We start from the raw sequence: 19,624 nt of genomic DNA, 5'->3' as shown, positions 1-19,624 counted from the left end.
GTACGTGAAGGGCGCTAGGGCGCAGGCGCGGTCGCAAGGGGGCGGGCGAGGAGGCACCGAGGCACCGAGGCAGGCTCGGCCCGTGCCGCGCCTTCTCTGCCGCCCAGGGCCGCGGCGAGATGGCCGGCGTCGCCAGAGGCAGCCGGGAGCCGGACCAAGCCTGGCCCGCGCCCGAATGCCAGTCAGGGTAGGCGATCTGTGGGCGGGTGCAGCTGAAGGCCGACGTTTCCTTCGACGACCCACAGCCCGGTCCCAAAGTGCCTTGGGCGGCTGGCTTTCTTGCCGGGGCGCTGGGCGCGAGGGCGGGCACGGGCGGGAACGGTGCTCCGGCTGTGCGAGGGCGGGGGCGGCGGGGCGTGGGGGGAGCCGTCGGAGCTGGAGGCCCGGGAGCGCGGCCTCCGCCGCCGCCCGCCGCCGAGCGGGCCTCAGGCCCAGAGGCCAGGCCAAGTGCCCGAGCCTGGCTTCTGCGCTCTGGCCGACGGCTCCCCGGCCAGGGTCCAGCTCCGGTGCGTCGGTGGCGAGGCAGGAGCGCGGTCTCGGATCGGAGGAGCGCTGTGGCGCAGTGGCTGCCGGCTCGCGGGCAGCCCGCTGAGGGAGCGCGCCGGTGTGGTGGGGTTCGGCCCCGGCTGCGGTTTCCCGCTTGGAGACGCGGTGTGGCCGCCGAGGGGGGTGGCCCCGGCTGGGGGCCGGACGTTGGCGGGTGCGTGACGGGGGGGGGGGCCCAGGGCTTCTGCTGGCTACTCACTGGAGCAACCTTCCCGGCTTGGGCTCAGGTGCCAGGCAGGCCCTGTGCAGGGAGGGCTCTGTCGTTGGCTGGCGAGCAGATGGCTGCGCTGCGCGTGTCCTGGGAGGCAGGCAGGTGGCCAGGGCGAGGCCCCGAGGTGAAAAATCGCGGTGGGTGGCACAGGCCAGCAAGATGGGGACCGCGACCTCAGTAGGGTGTGGAGAGAATGGCATGGGTGGGCAGGCGGGCGGGGCTGGCGGCAAGGACAGAACGTCGGACGGTTGTGCTGCTGGTTGCGCGAGTGTCAGGCTCTCAGAGGGAGTCGCTGTTCAGCAGACAGAAGTCGGACGGTGACCCGTGGAGGGCTTTCTTCACGCAGGGCGCGGTGAGGGAGCGGCAGTGGGAGCGGAGACGGGAGTGGGAGGGAGGCAGTTAGGGAGGGGGGAACCCACAAGCACGGAGCGGGGGGAGGGGGCGCGGGGAGGGGGTGGGGCGCAGGGATCGGGTCGGAGGGAGGTGGGGGGCGCCGGGGCGGGGAGGGGAAGCAGGGGAGGGAAAGATGTGGTGCAAAGTCCTGAAGCTTCCGCGTGCGGGGGGTCAGGTAGGAAGGGTGTGTGAGTGGGTGGGGGAGCGCGTGCGTCCAGCAAGCCAGTTGCCAGGGGGTTCAAGGCGCCGGAGCACCCTCCTGGGCTATTTCTGCCAGGCCGGCGCACGGGTCGGCAGGAAAGGTGGCCGTGCCTGAGCAGCTGGTGGGGCGAGAGGCGTGGGTGTAGGGGCTGGACTTTGGAGAGGCGGCAAGAGCGCAAGCCAGCGACGGACGGTAAGGCGGTAAAGAGCTGCGACGGGGTGTCGCGGAGGCCCGGGACCCGGGCATTTGTTGGGCGGGCCAAAAGGTTGGCGTGTCAGGAGTGGGATTCGAACCCACGCCTCCAGGGGAGACTGCGACCTGAACGCAGCGCCTTAGACCGCTCGGCCATCCTGACGGCGGGCCTGGGCGCGTGTCCGCTCACCTGGCTGGGACCCGACGCGCAGAGCGGTGCCACCCTGGCCGCACGCGGCGCCTGGCGGGCCGCTGTGTGGGCGCGCAAGGGACGGGACCCGCGCGCCGACCGGCGGGGAGACTCGCCGGGCTCCGCCGCCCACACACCCTCGCCCACCCCCGGCCCCCGCCGGGCCGCGTCCCCGGGGTGCGGCCGTCCTCTGCCGCCAGCCCCCACCCGCGCCTCTCCTCGCGGCGGACGTGGCACGGCGCGCGCCCACCTTCTCCCCGCCGCCTTGCTCGCCCTCTCGGGCCTCTTCCTGCCGGCGCGATCCCCGCACTGGAGGCAACAGGCAGCGCGCACTCGGAGCGTTGAGCAGCCCCGGGTCCGGGTCCGGGTCCGGGTCCGGGTCCGCATCCGCATCGAGGTCGCCATCTGCTTTGTCGAATGACGCGATTGTTTAGGGGTCGGGTCGGGCCGGGCCGGGCACGCGCCGGGCAGCCGTGGTGGGCAGGAGGTCGAGAGCAGGGTAGGCGTCGGCGGGCAGCCGGACAGCGATCGCGCGCCGGGGCGGCCGCCGCCGTCCTCGTTAGTATAGTGGTGAGTATCCCCGCCTGTCACGCGGGAGACCGGGGTTCGATTCCCCGACGGGGAGGCAAGACGCCCTCTTTTGGTCGCCGGCACCGCTCTCCGTCCAGCCGCTTGCGCCCAAGGGCCCTTCTTCTCCCTCCCCCGCCCTCCAGCGAGGCGCAGGCCGCCGACTCGTGCCCCGGCTGCCCACCCTCGCCCACCCGGACCCTTCTCCCCTCCTCCTTGTCCTCCTCCTCGCCGGGCGCTTGCTCGCCGCAGCCGAGCGAGGGCTTCCTCTGCTCCTCCCCACGGCGCCCGACGAGCGGCCCTGCCAAGGTGGCTGGCGCAATGGGCTCCTTGCGACGCGACGCACAGCTGCACAGCTGCCGGGACGGGTCGGGGGTCGGATGGGTCCCCCGCCTCGGTGCCTCGCGGAAGTGGCCTGGCGGAGCCGCCGGTGGAGAAGGGCTTGGCCGAGCCCGCTGCCGCAGGACCTGAGGAGGGAGGAGGAGGGCGGACGTGACGGGGTCGGGGTCGGCTTTGGCTTTGGTCGGGTCGAACGGCGGCCAGGGCGCCCCCAGAGGCGGTCGGGCCGGCGGACGAGGGCCGCTGCGTCTGGCGCGGGGCGGCCGTTGGCGGCGCCTGGGGCAGCGCCGAGCTGCGAGCGGGCGGGGCGTCGGGGCAGGGCTGCGCCGGGCGGCGGCAGCGGCGGCGGCGTGACGGCGCCGGCGCGAGCCCCGGGCCGGCATCTCGGGGCGGCGCGGGCTGTGCAGCGTTGGTGGTATAGTGGTGAGCATAGCTGCCTTCCAAGCAGTTGACCCGGGTTCGATTCCCGGCCAACGCAGCGGGCCGACCTTTTGCGGAACCGCAGGGCCCTCCTGGCCCGGAGCCGGGAGCCGGAGGCCGGGAGCCGGGCCCGCGGCCGTGTGCGTGTGTGCGAGAAGGAGGCGCGCGCAGTGTTTTGAGGGTGCAGCCGGGCAGGAAGAACGCTAGGGCGCCTGCATTGCCGGGGGGCCGCGCGCGGCTGGCCTGCCAAAGGCAGGGGGCTGGCGCCAAGGGAGCGCCGAGCGGGCGGGATGGAGGCCCCGGGTCCAGGAGGCGCAGGCCAGGCCCGAGGCCTGACGCTCCCTGGTGGTCTAGTGGTTAGGATTCGGCGCTCTCACCGCCGCGGCCCGGGTTCGACTCCCGGTCAGGGAAGCCTTATCTTCTTCCTCTCCGCCTCCCCACCTCCCCAGCACCTCCACAACCCCCTTTTAGCCCACGCCAGAGCTCGCTCGCTCGCTTCGCCCCTTACCCCTCGGCCTCGGCCCCGGACCCCCGACAAGGCCACCCGGCACCCTCCACGGCCAGCCCAAGCCCTGCCACCTCACCTGCGCCCCTGCCAACCTTTTTGGCCCTCGCTCGCCTCGCCTCGCCCACCCGACGTCTCTCCTCCTCCTCCTCCTCCTCCTCCTCCTCCTCCTCCTCGGACGCTCGCCTCGCTCCCGCTCTTCCTCAGCCCCAAACCACAGTGGCCCGGGCAGCCACTCTCGCCTGCCGTGGCCACCGCACGTGCTTCGACTCTCCAGCGGCACGCCTTCGGCCGGGACAAACGTCGCGGCCCCCAAGCCACCCCTTCCTGCCTCCTGAGGTGTGGCTCGGGTTGGGGTGGTGGGGGAGGGCGCGGGGTCTACGTCGCCAGGTCCGGCCACCGGCCGGGGCCTGTGGCGTGCTCTTTTACTTGGCGCCTCGTGCCGGCGAAGGCGCGGGCAGCTTACCCGCCGCCGCCGGCCAGGTCCTGTGCCGGCTGCGTCTCCCCGGGGCCGCCGATTGGGCGCCAAGTGCGTCGTGGTCTCGTGCGCCGAGGGGAGCCGAGAGCCGGAGCCTGGCGCCCGGGAGGCGGAGAAGTCAGAATGAACCTGGACCCGTCCGTCTGTCCGGGTAGCTAGACCACCGGGCGGCGGCGGCGGAGGAGACAGAGCAGGGAGATGGAGGAGGCCAGTCTGGCCAAGCAGGGGGGGTGGGGGGCTGGAGGCAGAGGGATGATAGAGTGGACTTCTGGCCAACATTGTATTCGACTGGGCATCACCGACGCTCTCAGTCCTCTCACCAAGTGGCCAGAAGGTTACCGGGAACGCTTCCCTGCCCGACACACCCCTCCCCCCACCCGCCACCTAGATTGGACGGTCCGATGCGTTCCCGTTCCCGCCTTACCGACCATCCAGCCACCCAGGATGGACGCCATCCCTGTCTCCACCCTTGGATCCATCTCCTTCTGTGGACACTCACCGAAGTAGGTGGCAGCTCTCGGTCTCCTTCCCGCCACAACAACCGGGCCGCTGTCAGCGACTTGAACACCTCTTCGCCGACTGGCTCCTTCGGAGGCAAAAGTGGAGAGCCGAGCCCAGGAAGGGCAGAGAGCCGCGGCGGCGGCGGCGGCGGCGGCGGCACACTCCGCGGGTTTAGACGGAGCCGTTCTGACGTGTGCCGAGGAGCCCCTGTGGGCATGGGGGTGCTCACCGCCAGCGCAGGAAGTTCCCTCACCGGCCTGGCCGGGGTGCTGGGGGTGAGTGTGGGTGGGCGGGTGACAGAGCGGGATGAAGGTGTCTGTTCCCGTGGGTGGCCTCCCACGCGGGTCAGGGCACAGGGCCAAACGACCCCGAAAAGAGGGGACGGCCGTGAGCGTCGTGCTGCTCACGGGGGAGGTGTGGGAGGGCGTCCCGGGTGGGTCGGAGTGGAGCGTGGGCGGGGAGGTGCGGGGCTTGCGGGATGTGGCCGGGAGTGCGGCTGGCCGCTCAGGCAGGGGCTCTGCACAGGCTCCGGGCGGTGGCGCACCTTGCCCGGCACGGGTGCCGCGGGGGGGGGGGGGGCGGTGCGGTGGGGGGGCCGAGGTTTAGGGTGCCGGTGGGGACGGAGCAGGGGTTTGTCCGAGGGGCCCGAGGGAGGAGGACAGGACCGGTGGAAGTGTGCGTAGAGGGGCCCGGGGTCCACGGGGTTGGTGGCGGAGGGATGGAGGGGGTGAGCCTGGGGGCTGGAAGGAACAGCAGGTGGCGGGCAGGGGGCGTGGGCCCTGGCGCGAGGAAGATGGAAGCCCCCGTGGTGGGAGAGGGCCCAGGCCGGCGAGACTGGTGTCCTGTGCTGCGAGGTGGTCAGGCGAAGGAGTAGGGTGAGAGGAGGGGTAGGCAGCAGGCAAGGGTGGGGAATTCAACTGCCCCAGAGACACAAGTGACCTCTGCCCGCGACAAAGAGTCGGGTCTCAGGTGTGTGTCTGGGGTTGAGTTGAAAAGAGGCCAAAGGGACGAATGCAACCCGCGGTCCCCGGCCAAGCAGAATTTGGAACGTGGGGGCCGCGGGTGGGGGCGGAGCGGGGAGGGGAGTGTGGGGCAGGAGAGGAGTAGGGGTGTCTGGGGGAGTAGGAGGGTGGTGAGGGGTGGAGGAGGAGGTGCTGGGGCTGGCGGTGCCGCTTGGGGTTTGCAGGCTGTGGTGCTGTTGGACCCGGGAGTGTCCGCGGTGGTTCTCGGGGTGGTGGTGCTGCCTGCGACGGGGGTGTTCGTGGCGGCGGCGGTGACGATAGCGGTGGTGCTGGCCCTGGTGGAGGTGACTCGGTGGACTTGGTGGTGGTGGCGGCGGAGGTGGTTTTAGTGGTGGAGGGGCGGGCCAGCGTTTGGGAAATAGAGCGGCCAAGCGGGAGAAGGTGAATGAATGCTCGCTGTGTGTGTGCATCGTGATGATATCGTGGAACTCTTCGGAACGACTGGAGCGCGCGCCATCACGAGTCGGTGACCGTCGGGGAGAATGCGGTGGATCACTCGTAGGAGTGGCAAGTTGCCTCCTACTGGTGGTAGGAACCGACACGGTCTGATTCTCGGAGCGGGGGTAGAGCGAGGCAGAGAGCGGGGGCGAACCCCCGTGACGGAGTGGGGCGTGCGGGGGCCAGTGTGTGGTGCAGGGTAGCCTTCCTCGAAGCGAAAGGCGTGAGCCGAGCGGGGTCACGGGAGCGAAGAGCAGAGGGACAAGGAAGGCGTGTGGGCACAAGAGTGGCTGAGCGGTCGAGGTGTCTGGGCACGGGGGCTTGGTTCCCCGCGTGCACTTTCTGTCTCCAGGGCGAGAGAGGGGGCTTGGGGGTGGGGGCGGGGGAGACGAGAGCACGTGGAATGTGCTGCGGTGGGCCGCAGAGCCGGTGTGGGACAGGTGCCTTGAGCGCGGGAGAGAGGAAGCCTCGCTCGGCGTTGGGGCGGCGGGACCAAAAGGGGATCGGGGTGCTGCATGGGCCGGGAATCGAACCCGGGCCTCCCGCGTGGCAGGCGAGAATTCTACCACTGAACCACCCATGCACCGATGGCCGCCGCCACCAGCCGCCCGACGCTGGTCCCCGCCCTCCGCGGCCACCTGCTCCATCTGAGCAGGCGGCGGACTGGTGGGCTCCAAGAGAGGCTCCAGGTACGTGAAGGGCGCTAGGGCGCAGGCGCGGTCGCAAGGGGGCGGGCGAGGAGGCACCGAGGCACCGAGGCAGGCTCGGCCCGTGCCGCGCCTTCTCTGCCGCCCAGGGCCGCGGCGAGATGGCCGGCGTCGCCAGAGGCAGCCGGGAGCCGGACCAAGCCTGGCCCGCGCCCGAATGCCAGTCAGGGTAGGCGATCTGTGGGCGGGTGCAGCTGAAGGCCGACGTTTCCTTCGACGACCCACAGCCCGGTCCCAAAGTGCCTTGGGCGGCTGGCTTTCTTGCCGGGGCGCTGGGCGCGAGGGCGGGCACGGGCGGGAACGGTGCTCCGGCTGTGCGAGGGCGGGGGCGGCGGGGCGTGGGGGGAGCCGTCGGAGCTGGAGGCCCGGGAGCGCAGCCTCCGCCGCCGCCCGCCGCCGAGCGGGCCTCAGGCCCAGAGGCCAGGCCAAGTGCCCGAGCCTGGCTTCTGCGCTCTGGCCGACGGCTCCCCGGCCAGGGTCCAGCTCCGGTGCGTCGGTGGCGAGGCAGGAGCGCGGTCTCGGATCGGAGGAGCGCTGTGGCGCAGTGGCTGCCGGCTCGCGGGCAGCCCGCTGAGGGAGCGCGCCGGTGTGGTGGGGTTCGGCCCCGGCTGCGGTTTCCCGCTTGGAGACGCGGTGTGGCCGCCGAGGGGGGTGGCCCCGGCTGGGGGCCGGACGTTGGCGGGTGCGTGACGGGGGGGGCCCAGGGCTTCTGCTGGCTACTCACTGGAGCAACCTTCCCGGCTTGGGCTCAGGTGCCAGGCAGGCCCTGTGCAGGGAGGGCTCTGTCGTTGGCTGGCGAGCAGATGGCTGCGCTGCGCGTGTCCCGGGAGGCAGGCAGGTGGCCAGGGCGAGGCCCCGAGGTGAAAAATCGCGGTGGGTGGCACAGGCCAGCAAGATGGGGACCGCGACCTCAGTAGGGTGTGGAGAGAATGGCATGGGTGGGCAGGCGGGCGGGGCTGGCGGCAAGGACAGAACGTCGGACGGTTGTGCTGCTGGTTGCGCGAGTGTCAGGCTCTCAGAGGGAGTCGCTGTTCAGCAGACAGAAGTCGGACGGTGACCCGTGGAGGGCTTTCTTCACGCAGGGCGCGGTGAGGGAGCGGCAGTGGGAGCGGAGACGGGAGTGGGAGGGAGGCAGTTAGGGAGGGGGGAACCCACAAGCACGGAGCGGGGGGAGGGGGGCGCGGGGAGGGGGTGGGGCGCAGGGATCGGGTCGGAGGGAGGTGGGGGGCGCCGGGGCGGGGAGGGGAAGCAGGGGAGGGAAAGATGTGGTGCAAAGTCCTGAAGCTTCCGCGTGCGGGGGGTCAGGTAGGAAGGGTGTGTGAGTGGGTGGGGGAGCGCGTGCGTCCAGCAAGCCAGTTGCCAGGGGGTTCAAGGCGCCGGAGCACCCTCCTGGGCTATTTCTGCCAGGCCGGCGCACGGGTCGGCAGGAAAGGTGGCCGTGCCTGAGCAGCTGGTGGGGCGAGAGGCGTGGGTGTAGGGGCTGGACTTTGGAGAGGCGGCAAGAGCGCAAGCCAGCGACGGACGGTAAGGCGGTAAAGAGCTGCGACGGGGTGTCGCGGAGGCCCGGGACCCGGGCATTTGTTGGGCGGGCCAAAAGGTTGGCGTGTCAGGAGTGGGATTCGAACCCACGCCTCCAGGGGAGACTGCGACCTGAACGCAGCGCCTTAGACCGCTCGGCCATCCTGACGGCGGGCCTGGGCGCGTGTCCGCTCACCTGGCTGGGACCCGACGCGCAGAGCGGTGCCACCCTGGCCGCACGCGGCGCCTGGCGGGCCGCTGTGTGGGCGCGCAAGGGACGGGACCCGCGCGCCGACCGGCGGGGAGACTCGCCGGGCTCCGCCGCCCACACACCCTCGCCCACCCCCGGCCCCCGCCGGGCCGCGTCCCCGGGGTGCGGCCGTCCTCTGCCGCCAGCCCCCACCCGCGCCTCTCCTCGCGGCGGACGTGGCACGGCGCGCGCCCACCTTCTCCCCGCCGCCTTGCTCGCCCTCTCGGGCCTCTTCCTGCCGGCGCGATCCCCGCACTGGAGGCAACAGGCAGCGCGCACTCGGAGCGTTGAGCAGCCCCGGGTCCGGGTCCGGGTCCGGGTCCGGGTCCGCATCCGCATCGAGGTCGCCATCTGCTTTGTCGAATGACGCGATTGTTTAGGGGTCGGGTCGGGCCGGGCCGGGCACGCGCCGGGCAGCCGTGGTGGGCAGGAGGTCGAGAGCAGGGTAGGCGTCGGCGGGCAGCCGGACAGCGATCGCGCGCCGGGGCGGCCGCCGCCGTCCTCGTTAGTATAGTGGTGAGTATCCCCGCCTGTCACGCGGGAGACCGGGGTTCGATTCCCCGACGGGGAGGCAAGACGCCCTCTTTTGGTCGCCGGCACCGCTCTCCGTCCAGCCGCTTGCGCCCAAGGGCCCTTCTTCTCCCTCCCCCGCCCTCCAGCGAGGCGCAGGCCGCCGACTCGTGCCCCGGCTGCCCACCCTCGCCCACCCGGACCCTTCTCCCCTCCTCCTTGTCCTCCTCCTCGCCGGGCGCTTGCTCGCCGCAGCCGAGCGAGGGCTTCCTCTGCTCCTCCCCACGGCGCCCGACGAGCGGCCCTGCCAAGGTGGCTGGCGCAATGGGCTCCTTGCGACGCGACGCACAGCTGCACAGCTGCCGGGACGGGTCGGGGGTCGGATGGGTCCCCCGCCTCGGTGCCTCGCGGAAGTGGCCTGGCGGAGCCGCCGGTGGAGAAGGGCTTGGCCGAGCCCGCTGCCGCAGGACCTGAGGAGGGAGGAGGAGGGCGGACGTGACGGGGTCGGGGTCGGCTTTGGCTTTGGTCGGGTCGAACGGCGGCCAGGGCGCCCCCAGAGGCGGTCGGGCCGGCGGACGAGGGCCGCTGCGTCTGGCGCGGGGCGGCCGTTGGCGGCGCCTGGGGCAGCGCCGAGCTGCGAGCGGGCGGGGCGTCGGGGCAGGGCTGCGCCGGGCGGCGGCAGCGGCGGCGGCGTGACGGCGCCGGCGCGAGCCCCGGGCCGGCATCTCGGGGCGGCGCGGGCTGTGCAGCGTTGGTGGTATAGTGGTGAGCATAGCTGCCTTCCAAGCAGTTGACCCGGGTTCGATTCCCGGCCAACGCAGCGGGCCGACCTTTTGCGGAACCGCAGGGCCCTCCTGGCCCGGAGCCGGGAGCCGGAGGCCGGGAGCCGGGCCCGCGGCCGCGGCCGTGTGCGTGTGTGCGAGAAGGAGGCGCGCGCAGTGTTTTGAGGGTGCAGCCGGGCAGGAAGAACGCTAGGGCGCCTGCATTGCCGGGGGCCGCGCGCGGCTGGCCTGCCAAAGGCAGGGGGCTGGCGCCAAGGGAGCGCCGAGCGGGCGGGATGGAGGCCCCGGGTCCAGGAGGCGCAGGCCAGGCCCGAGGCCTGACGCTCCCTGGTGGTCTAGTGGTTAGGATTCGGCGCTCTCACCGCCGCGGCCCGGGTTCGATTCCCGGTCAGGGAAGCCTTATCTTCTTCCTCTCCGCCTCCCCACCTCCCCAGCACCTCCACAACCCCCTTTTAGCCCACGCCAGAGCTCGCTCGCTCGCTTCGCCCCTTACCCCTCGGCCTCGGCCCCGGACCCCCGACAAGGCCACCCGGCACCCTCCACGGCCAGCCCAAGCCCTGCCACCTCACCTGCGCCCCTGCCAACCTTTTTGGCCCTCGCTCGCCTCGCCTCGCCCACCCGACGTCTCTCCTCCTCCTCCTCCTCCTCCTCCTCCTCCTCCTCGGACGCTCGCCTCGCTCCCGCTCTTCCTCAGCCCCAAACCACAGTGGCCCGGGCAGCCACTCTCGCCTGCCGTGGCCACCGCACGTGCTTCGACTCTCCAGCGGCACGCCTTCGGCCGGGACAAACGTCGCGGCCCCCAAGCCACCCCTTCCTGCCTCCTGAGGTGTGGCTCGGGTTGGGGTGGTGGGGGAGGGCGCGGGGTCTACGTCGCCAGGTCCGGCCACCGGCCGGGGCCTGTGGCGTGCTCTTTTACTTGGCGCCTCGTGCCGGCGAAGGCGCGGGCAGCTTACCCGCCGCCGCCGGCCAGGTCCTGTGCTGGCTGCGTCTCCCCGGGGCCGCCGATTGGGCGCCAAGTGCGTCGTGGTCTCGTGCGCCGAGGGGAGCCGAGAGCCGGAGCCTGGCGCCCGGGAGGCGGAGAAGTCAGAATGAACCTGGACCCGTCCGTCTGTCCGGGTAGCTAGACCACCGGGCGGCGGCGGCGGAGGAGACAGAGCAGGGAGATGGAGGAGGCCAGTCTGGCCAAGCAGGGGGGGTGGGGGGCTGGAGGCAGAGGGATGACAGAGTGGACTTCTGGCCAACATTGTATTCGACTGGGCATCACCGACGCTCTCAGTCCTCTCACCAAGTGGCCAGAAGGTTACCGGGAACGCTTCCCTGCCCGACACACCCCTCCCCCCACCCGCCACCTAGATTGGACGGTCCGATGCGTTCCCGTTCCCGCCTTACCGACCATCCAGCCACCCAGGATGGACGCCATCCCTGTCTCCACCCTTGGATCCATCTCCTTCTGTGGACACTCCCCGAAGTAGGTGGCAGCTCTCGGTCTCCTTCCCGCCACAACAACCGGGCCGCTGTCAGCGACTTGAACACCTCTTCGCCAACTGGCTCCTTCGGAGGCAAAAGTGGAGAGCCGAGCCCAGGAAGGGCAGAGAGCCGCGGCGGCGGCGGCGGCGGCGGCGGCACACTCCGCGGGTTTAGACGGAGCCGTTCTGACGTGTGCCGAGGAGCCCCTGTGGGCATGGGGGTGCTCACCGCCAGCGCAGGAAGTTCCCTCACCGGCCTGGCCGGGGTGCTGGGGGTGAGTGTGGGTGGGCGGGTGACAGAGCGGGATGAAGGTGTCTGTTCCCGTGGGTGGCCTCCCACGCGGGTCAGGGCACAGGGCCAAACGACCCCGAAAAGAGGGGACGGCCGTGAGCGTCGTGCTGCTCACGGGGGAGGTGTGGGAGGGCGTCCCGGGTGGGTCGGAGTGGAGCGTGGGCGGGGAGGTGCGGGGCTTGCGGGATGTGGCCGGGAGTGCGGCTGGCCGCTCAGGCAGGGGCTCTGCACAGGCTCCGGGCGGTGGCGCACCTTGCCCGGCACGGGTGCCGCGGGGGGGGGGGCGGTGCGGTGGGGGGGCCGAGGTTTAGGGTGCCGGTGGGGACGGAGCAGGGGTTTGTCCGAGGGGCCCGAGGGAGGAGGACAGGACCGGTGGAAGTGTGCGTAGAGGGGCCCGGGGTCCACGGGGTTGGTGGCGGAGGGATGGAGGGGGTGAGCCTGGGGGCTGGAAGGAACAGCAGGTGGCGGGCAGGGGGCGTGGGCCCTGGCGCGAGGAAGATGGAAGCCCCCGTGGTGGGAGAGGGCCCAGGCCGGCGAGACTGGTGTCCTGTGCTGCGAGGTGGTCAGGCGAAGGAGTAGGGTGAGAGGAGGGGTAGGCAGCAGGCAAGGGTGGGGAATTCAACTGCCCCAGAGACACAAGTGACCTCTGCCCACGACAAAGAGTCGGGTCTCAGGTGTGTGTCTGGGGTTGAGTTGAAAAGAGGCCAAAGGGACGAATGCAACCCGCGGTCCCCGGCCAAGCAGAATTTGGAACGTGGGGGCCGCGGGTGGGGGCGGAGCGGGGAGGGGAGTGTGGGGCAGGAGAGGAGTAGGGGTGTCTGGGGGAGTAGGAGGGTGGTGAGGGGTGGAGGAGGAGGTGCTGGGGCTGGCGGTGCCGCTTGGGGTTTGCAGGCTGTGGTGCTGTTGGACCCGGGAGTGTCCGCGGTGGTTCTCGGGGTGGTGGTGCTGCCTGCGACGGGGGTGTTCGTGGCGGCGGCGGTGACGATAGCGGTGGTGCTGGCCCTGGTGGAGGTGACTCGGTGGACTTGGTGGTGGTGGCGGCGGAGGTGGTTTTAGTGGTGGAGGGGCGGGCCAGCGTTTGGGAAATAGAGCGGCCAAGCGGGAGAAGGTGAATGAATGCTCGCTGTGTGTGTGCATCGTGATGATATCGTGGAACTCTTCGGAACGACTGGAGCGCGCGCCATCACGAGTCGGTGACCGTCGGGGAGAATGCGGTGGATCACTCGTAGGAGTGGCAAGTTGCCTCCTACTGGTGGTAGGAACCGACACGGTCTGATTCTCGGAGTGGGGGTAGAGCGAGGCAGAGAGCGGGGGCGAACCCCCGTGACGGAGTGGGGCGTGCGGGGGCCAGTGTGTGGTGCAGGGTAGCCTTCCTCGAAGCGAAAGGCGTGAGCCGAGCGGGGTCACGGGAGCGAAGAGCAGAGGGACAAGGAAGGCGTGTGGGCACAAGAGTGGCTGAGCGGTCGAGGTGTCTGGGCACGGGGGCTTGGTTCCCCGCGTGCACTTTCTGTCTCCAGGGCGAGAGAGGGGGCTTGGGGGTGGGGGCGGGGGAGACGAGAGCACGTGGAATGTGCTGCGGTGGGCCGCAGAGCCGGTGTGGGACAGGTGCCTTGAGCGCGGGAGAGAGGAAGCCTCGCTCGGCGTTGGGGCGGCGGGACCAAAAGGGGATCGGGGTGCTGCATGGGCCGGGAATCGAACCCGGGCCTCCCGCGTGGCAGGCGAGAATTCTACCACTGAACCACCCATGCACCGATGGCCGCCGCCACCAGCCGCCCGACGCTGGTCCCCGCCCGCCCTCCGCGGCCACCTGCTCCATCTGAGCAGGCGGCGGACTGGTGGGCTCCAAGAGAGGCTCCAGGTACGTGAAGGGCGCTAGGGCGCAGGCGCGGTCGCAAGGGGGCGGGCGAGGAGGCACCGAGGCACCGAGGCAGGCTCGGCCCGTGCCGCGCCTTCTCTGCCGCCCAGGGCCGCGGCGAGATGGCCGGCGTCGCCAGAGGCAGCCGGGAGCCGGACCAAGCCTGGCCCGCGCCCGAATGCCAGTCAGGGTAGGGGATCTGTGGGCGGGTGCAGCTGAAGGCCGACGTTTCCTTCGACGACCCACAGCCCGGTCCCAAAGTGCCTTGGGCGGCTGGCTTTCTTGCCGGGGCGCTGGGCGCGAGGGCGGGCACGGGCGGGAACGGTGCTCCGGCTGTGCGAGGGCGGGGGCGGCGGGGCGTGGGGGGAGCCGTCGGAGCTGGAGGCCCGGGAGCGCGGCCTCCGCCGCCGCCCGCCGCCGAGCGGGCCTCAGGCCCAGAGGCCAGGCCAAGTGCCCGAGCCTGGCTTCTGCGCTCTGGCCGACGGCTCCCCGGCCAGGGTCCAGCTCCGGTGCGTCGGTGGCGAGGCAGGAGCGCGGTCTCGGATCGGAGGAGCGCTGTGGCGCAGTGGCTGCCGGCTCGCGGGCAGCCCGCTGAGGGAGCGCGCCGGTGTGGTGGGGTTCGGCCCCGGCTGCGGTTTCCCGCTTGGAGACGCGGTGTGGCCGCCGAGGGGGGTGGCCCCGGCTGGGGGCCGGACGTTGGCGGGTGCGTGACGGGGGGGGGGGCCCAGGGCTTCTGCTGGCTACTCACTGGAGCAACCTTCCCGGCTTGGGCTCAGGTGCCAGGCAGGCCCTGTGCAGGGAGGGCTCTGTCGTTGGCTGGCGAGCAGATGGCTGCGCTGCGCGTGTCCCGGGAGGCAGGCAGGTGGCCAGGGCGAGGCCCCGAGGTGAAAAATCGCGGTGGGTGGCACAGGCCAGCAAGATGGGGACCGCGACCTCAGTAGGGTGTGGAGAGAATGGCATGGGTGGGCAGGCGGGCGGGGCTGGCGGCAAGGACAGAACGTCGGACGGTTGTGCTGCTGGTTGCGCGAGTGTCAGGCTCTCAGAGGGAGTCGCTGTTCAGCAGACAGAAGTCGGACGGTGACCCGTGGAGGGCTTTCTTCACGCAGGGCGCGGTGAGGGAGCGGCAGTGGGAGCGGAGACGGGAGTGGGAGGGAGGCAGTTAGGGAGGGGGGAACCCACAAGCACGGAGCGGGGGGAGGGGGCGCGGGGAGGGGGTGGGGCGCAGGGATCGGGTCGGAGGGAGGTGGGGGGCGCCGGGGCGGGGAGGGGAAGCAGGGGAGGGAAAGATGTGGTGCAAAGTCCTGAAGCTTCCGCGTGCGGGGGGTCAGGTAGGAAGGGTGTGTGAGTGGGTGGGGGAGCGCGTGCGTCCAGCAAGCCAGTTGCCAGGGGGTTCAAGGCGCCGGAGCACCCTCCTGGGCTATTTCTGCCAGGCCGGCGCACGGGTCGGCAGGAAAGGTGGCCGTGCCTGAGCAGCTGGTGGGGCGAGAGGCGTGGGTGTAGGGGCTGGACTTTGGAGAGGCGGCAAGAGCGCAAGCCAGCGACGGACGGTAAGGCGGTAAAGAGCTGCGACGGGGTGTCGCGGAGGCCCGGGACCCGGGCATTTGTTGGGCGGGCCAAAAGGTTGGCGTGTCAGGAGTGGGATTCGAACCCACGCCTCCAGGGGAGACTGCGACCTGAACGCAGCGCCTTAGACCGCTCGGCCATCCTGACGGCGGGCCTGGGCGCGTGTCCGCTCACCTGGCTGGGACCCGACGCGCAGAGCGGTGCCACCCTGGCCGCACGCGGCGCCTGGCGGGCCGCTGTGTGGGCGCGCAAGGGACGGGACCCGCGCGCCGACCGGCGGGGAGACTCGCCGGGCTCCGCCGCCCACACACCCTCGCCCACCCCCGGCCCCCGCCGGGCCGCGTCCCCGGGGTGCGGCCGTCCTCTGCCGCCAGCCCCCACCCGCGCCTCTCCTCGCGGCGGACGTGGCACGGCGCGCGCCCACCTTCTCCCCGCCGCCTTGCTCGCCCTCTCGGGCCTCTTCCTGCCGGCGCGATCCCCGCACTGGAGGCAACAGGCAGCGCGCACTCGGAGCGTTGAGCAGCCCCGGGTCCGGGTCCGGGTCCGGGTCCGGGTCCGCATCCGCATCGAGGTCGCCATCTGCTTTGTCGAATGACGCGATTGTTTAGGGGTCGGGTCGGGCCGGGCCGGGCACGCGCCGGGCAGCCGTGGTGGGCAGGAGGTCGAGAGCAGGGTAGGCGTCGGCGGGCAGCCGGACAGCGATCGCGCGCCGGGGCGGCCGCCGCCGTCCTCGTTAGTATAGTGGTGAGTATCCCCGCCTGTCACGCGGGAGACCGGGGTTCGATTCCCCGACGGGGAGGCAAGACGCCCTCTTTTGGTCGCCGGCACCGCTCTCCGTCCAGCCGCTTGCGCCCAAGGGCCCTTCTTCTCCCTCCCCCGCCCTCCAGCGAGGCGCAGGCCGCCGACTCGTGCCCCGGCTGCCCACCCTCGCCCACCCGGACCCTTCTCCCCTCCTCCTTGTCCTCCTCCTCGCCGGGCGCTTGCTCGCCGCAGCCGAGCGAGGGCTTCCTCTGCTCCTCCCCACGGCGCCCGACGAGCGGCCCTGCCAAGGTGGCTGGCGCAATGGGCTCCTTGCGACGCGACGCACAGCTGCACAGCTGCCGGGACGGGTCGGGGGTCGGATGGGTCCCCCGCCTCGGTGCCTCGCGGAAGTGGCCTGGCGGAGCCGCCGGTGGAGAAGGGCTTGGCCGAGCCCGCTGCCGCAGGACCTGAGGAGGGAGGAGGAGGGCGGACGTGACGGGGTCGGGGTCGGCTTTGGCTTTGGTCGGGTCGAACGGCGGCCAGGGCGCCCCCAGAGGCGGTCGGGCCGGCGGACGAGGGCCGCTGCGTCTGGCGCGGGGCGGCCGTTGGCGGCGCCTGGGGCAGCGCCGAGCTGCGAGCGGGCGGGGCGTCGGGGCAGGGCTGCGCCGGGCGGCGGCAGCGGCGGCGGCGTGACGGCGCCGGCGCGAGCCCCGGGCCGGCATCTCGGGGCGGCCCGGGCTGTGCAGCGTTGGTGGTATAGTGGTGAGCATAGCTGCCTTCCAAGCAGTTGACCCGGGTTCGATTCCCGGCCAACGCAGCGGGCCGACCTTTTGCGGAACCGCAGGGCCCTCCTGGCCCGGAGCCGGGAGCCGGAGGCCGGGAGCCGGGCCCGCGGCCGTGTGCGTGTGTGCGAGAAGGAGGCGCGCGCAGTGTTTTGAGGGTGCAGCCGGGCAGGAAGAACGCTAGGGCGCCTGCATTGCCGGGGGCCGCGCGCGGCTGGCCTGCCAAAGGCAGGGGGCTGGCGCCAAGGGAGCGCCGAGCGGGCGGGATGGAGGCCCCGGGTCCAGGAGGCGCAGGCCAGGCCCGAGGCCTGACGCTCCCTGGTGGTCTAGTGGTTAGGATTCGGCGCTCTCACCGCCGCGGCCCGGGTTCGATTCCCGGTCAGGGAAGCCTTATCTTCTTCCTCTCCGCCTCCCCACCTCCCCAGCACCTCCACAACCCCCTTTTAGCCCACGCCAGAGCTCGCTCGCTCGCTTCGCCCCTTACCCCTCGGCCTCGGCCCCGGACCCCCGACAAGGCCACCCGGCACCCTCCACGGCCAGCCCAAGCCCTGCCACCTCACCTGCGCCCCTGCCAACCTTTTTGGCCCTCGCTCGCCTCGCCTCGCCCACCCGACGTCTCTCCTCCTCCTCCTCCTCCTCCTCCTCCTCCTCCTCATCCTCGGACGCTCGCCTCGCTCCCGCTCTTCCTCAGCCCCAAACCACAGTGGCCCGGGCAGCCACTCTCGCCTGCCGTGGCCACCGCACGTGCTTCGACTCTCCAGCGGCACGCCTTCGGCCGGGACAAACGTCGCGGCCCCCAAGCCACCCCTTCCTGCCTCCTGAGGTGTGGCTCGGGTTGGGGTGGTGGGGGAGGGCGCGGGGTCTACGTCGCCAGGTCCGGCCACCGGCCGGGGCCTGTGGCGTGCTCTTTTACTTGGCGCCTCGTGCCGGCGAAGGCGCGGGCAGCTTACCCGCCGCCGCCGGCCAGGTCCTGTGCCGGCTGCGTCTCCCCGGGGCCGCCGATTGGGCGCCAAGTGCGTCGTGGTCTCGTGCGCCGAGGGGAGCCGAGAGCCGGAGCCTGGCGCCCGGGAGGCGGAGAAGTCAGAATGAACCTGGACCCGTCCGTCTGTCCGGGTAGCTAGACCACCGGGCGGCGGCGGCGGAGGAGACAGAGCAGGGAGATGGAGGAGGCCAGTCTGGCCAAGCAGGGGGGGTGGGGGGCTGGAGGCAGAGGGATGACAGAGTGGACTTCTGGCCAACATTGTATTCGACTGGGCATCACCGACGCTCTCAGTCCTCTCACCAAGTGGCCAGAAGGTTACCGGGAACGCTTCCCTGCCCGACACACCCCTCCCCCCACCCGCCACCTAGATTGGACGGTCCGATGTGTTCCCGTTCCCGCCTTACCGACCATCCAGCCACCCAGGATGGACGCCATCCCTGTCTCCACCCTTGGATCCATCTCCTTCTGTGGACACTCCCCGAAGTAGATGGCAGCTCTCGGTCTCCTTCCCGCCACAACAACCGGGCCGCTGTCAGCGACTTGAACACCTCTTCGCCGACTGGCTCCTTCGGAGGCAAAAGTGGAGAGCCGAGCCCAGGAAGGGCAGAGAGCCGCGGCGGCGGCGGCGGCGGCGGCGGCGGCGGCGGCGGCACACTCCGCGGGTTTAGACGGAGCCGTTCTGACGTGTGCCGAGGAGCCCCTGTGGGCATGGGGGTGCTCACCGCCAGCGCAGGAAGTTCCCTCACCGGCCTGGCCGGGGTGCTGGGGGTGAGTGTGGGTGGGCGGGTGACAGAGCGGGATGAAGGTGTCTGTTCCCGTGGGTGGCCTCCCACGCGGGTCAGGGCACAGGGCCAAACGACCCCGAAAAGAGGGGACGGCCGTGAGCGTCGTGCTGCTCACGGGGGAGGTGTGGGAGGGCGTCCCGGGTGGGTCGGAGTGGAGCGTGGGCGGGGAGGTGCGGGGCTTGCGGGATGTGGCCGGGAGTGCGGCTGGCCGCTCAGGCAGGGGCTCTGCACAGGCTCCGGGCGGTGGCGCACCTTGCCCGGCACGGGTGCCGCGGGGGGGGGGGGGGGGGGCGGTGCGGTGGGGGGGCCGAGGTTTAGGGTGCCGGTGGGGACGGAGCAGGGGTTTGTCCGAGGGGCCCGAGGGAGGAGGACAGGACCGGTGGAAGTGTGCGTAGAGGGGCCCGGGGTCCACGGGGTTGGTGGCGGAGGGATGGAGGGGGTGAGCCTGGGGGCTGGAAGGAACAGCAGGTGGCGGGCAGGGGGCGTGGGCCCTGGCGCGAGGAAGATGGAAGCCCCCGTGGTGGGAGAGGGCCCAGGCCGGCGAGACTGGTGTCCTGTGCTGCGAGGTGGTCAGGCGAAGGAGTAGGGTGAGAGGAGGGGTAGGCAGCAGGCAAGGGTGGGGAATTCAACTGCCCCAGAGACACAAGTGACCTCTGCCCACGACAAAGAGTCGGGTCTCAGGTGTGTGTCTGGGGTTGAGTTGAAAAGAGGCCAAAGGGACGAATGCAACCCGCGGTCCCCGGCCAAGCAGAATTTGGAACGTGGGGGCCGCGGGTGGGGGCGGAGCGGGGAGGGGAGTGTGGGGCAGGAGAGGAGTAGGGGTGTCTGGGGGAGTAGGAGGGTGGTGAGGGGTGGAGGAGGAGGTGCTGGGGCTGGCGGTGCCGCTTGGGGTTTGCAGGCTGTGGTGCTGTTGGACCCGGGAGTGTCCGCGGTGGTTCTCGGGGTGGTGGTGCTGCCTGCGACGGGGGTGTTCGTGGCGGCGGCGGTGACGATAGCGGTGGTGCTGGCCCTGGTGGAGGTGACTCGGTGGACTTGGTGGTGGTGGCGGCGGAGGTGGTTTTAGTGGTGGAGGGGCGGGCCAGCGTTTGGGAAATAGAGCGGCCAAGCGGGAGAAGGTGAATGAATGCTCGCTGTGTGTGTGCATCGTGATGATATCGTGGAACTCTTCGGAACGACTGGAGCGCGCGCCATCACGAGTCGGTGACCGTCGGGGAGAATGCGGTGGATCACTCGTAGGAGTGGCAAGTTGCCTCCTACTGGTGGTAGGAACCGACACGGTCTGATTCTCGGAGTGGGGGTAGAGCGAGGCAGAGAGCGGGGGCGAACCCCCGTGACGGAGTGGGGCGTGCGGGGGCCAGTGTGTGGTGCAGGGTAGCCTTCCTCGAAG

At 71.6% G+C, this 19,624-nt stretch overlaps 1 protein-coding gene and 13 non-coding genes across 14 annotated transcripts; 8 read left to right on the top strand and 6 right to left on the bottom strand.

Annotated features, from left to right (window-relative positions):
- Positions 1–1,624: 1,624 nt before the first annotated feature.
- Positions 1,625–1,707, bottom strand: TRNAL-CAG (transfer RNA leucine (anticodon CAG)). Its single transcript has one exon. It is a non-coding gene; the product is annotated as a tRNA-Leu (tRNA).
- Positions 1,708–2,287: 580 nt separating this feature from the next.
- On the top strand, positions 2,288–2,359 carry TRNAD-GUC (transfer RNA aspartic acid (anticodon GUC)). Its single transcript has one exon. It is a non-coding gene; the product is annotated as a tRNA-Asp (tRNA).
- On the bottom strand, positions 2,322–7,647 carry LOC131401674 (proline-rich protein 36-like). Its single transcript, XM_058536916.1, has 10 exons — positions 7,436–7,647; positions 5,567–7,372; positions 5,089–5,284; positions 4,798–5,014; positions 4,543–4,751; positions 4,421–4,427; positions 3,995–4,138; positions 3,645–3,767; positions 3,129–3,303; positions 2,322–3,039 (listed from the first exon to the last, which is right to left on the bottom strand). Exons 1-10 carry the CDS (start codon positions 7,645–7,647, stop codon positions 2,322–2,324), a joined length of 3,807 nt encoding a protein of 1,268 aa, XP_058392899.1.
- On the top strand, positions 3,047–3,118 carry TRNAG-UCC (transfer RNA glycine (anticodon UCC)). Its single transcript has one exon. It is a non-coding gene; the product is annotated as a tRNA-Gly (tRNA).
- Positions 6,517–6,587, bottom strand: TRNAG-GCC (transfer RNA glycine (anticodon GCC)). Its single transcript has one exon. It is a non-coding gene; the product is annotated as a tRNA-Gly (tRNA).
- A 668-nt stretch (positions 7,648–8,315) lies between the features above and the next one.
- Positions 8,316–8,398, bottom strand: TRNAL-CAG (transfer RNA leucine (anticodon CAG)). The gene has a single exon. It is a non-coding gene; the product is annotated as a tRNA-Leu (tRNA).
- Positions 8,399–8,978: 580 nt separating this feature from the next.
- Positions 8,979–9,050, top strand: TRNAD-GUC (transfer RNA aspartic acid (anticodon GUC)). Its single transcript has one exon. It is a non-coding gene; the product is annotated as a tRNA-Asp (tRNA).
- A 687-nt stretch (positions 9,051–9,737) lies between these two features.
- Positions 9,738–9,809, top strand: TRNAG-UCC (transfer RNA glycine (anticodon UCC)). Its single transcript has one exon. It is a non-coding gene; the product is annotated as a tRNA-Gly (tRNA).
- Positions 9,810–10,095: 286 nt separating this feature from the next.
- On the top strand, positions 10,096–10,167 carry TRNAE-CUC (transfer RNA glutamic acid (anticodon CUC)). Its single transcript has one exon. It is a non-coding gene; the product is annotated as a tRNA-Glu (tRNA).
- A 3,039-nt stretch (positions 10,168–13,206) lies between these two features.
- Positions 13,207–13,277, bottom strand: TRNAG-GCC (transfer RNA glycine (anticodon GCC)). Its single transcript has one exon. It is a non-coding gene; the product is annotated as a tRNA-Gly (tRNA).
- A 1,734-nt stretch (positions 13,278–15,011) lies between these two features.
- On the bottom strand, positions 15,012–15,094 carry TRNAL-CAG (transfer RNA leucine (anticodon CAG)). Its single transcript has one exon. It is a non-coding gene; the product is annotated as a tRNA-Leu (tRNA).
- Positions 15,095–15,674: 580 nt separating this feature from the next.
- On the top strand, positions 15,675–15,746 carry TRNAD-GUC (transfer RNA aspartic acid (anticodon GUC)). The gene has a single exon. It is a non-coding gene; the product is annotated as a tRNA-Asp (tRNA).
- A 687-nt stretch (positions 15,747–16,433) lies between these two features.
- On the top strand, positions 16,434–16,505 carry TRNAG-UCC (transfer RNA glycine (anticodon UCC)). Its single transcript has one exon. It is a non-coding gene; the product is annotated as a tRNA-Gly (tRNA).
- Positions 16,506–16,785: 280 nt separating this feature from the next.
- Positions 16,786–16,857, top strand: TRNAE-CUC (transfer RNA glutamic acid (anticodon CUC)). The gene has a single exon. It is a non-coding gene; the product is annotated as a tRNA-Glu (tRNA).
- Positions 16,858–19,624: the final 2,767 nt, after the last annotated feature.

Source organism: Diceros bicornis, chromosome 4 (genome assembly GCF_020826845.1).
Source record: "Diceros bicornis minor isolate mBicDic1 chromosome 4, mDicBic1.mat.cur, whole genome shotgun sequence".
Lineage (NCBI taxonomy): Eukaryota > Metazoa > Chordata > Mammalia > Perissodactyla > Rhinocerotidae > Diceros > Diceros bicornis.
This window is presented reverse-complemented; position numbering and strand designations above follow the sequence as displayed.

What these genes read in the sequence shown, in the direction of transcription:
- LOC131401674 (XM_058536916.1), bottom strand. Translation starts at nt 7,647, where the DNA reads ATGCCATTCTCTCCACACCCTACTGAGGTCGCGGTCCCCATCTTGCTG. An exon ending in AAGCCGGGAAGGTTGCTCCA is followed by an intron (nt 7,373 to 7,435) that starts GTGAGTAGCCAG and finishes TCCGGCCCCCAG; the next exon opens with CCGGGGCCACCCCCCTCGGC. An exon ending in CCAGCACCCCGGCCAGGCCG is followed by an intron (nt 4,752 to 4,797) that starts GTGAGGGAACTT and finishes CCATGCCCACAG; the next exon opens with GGGCTCCTCGGCACACGTCA.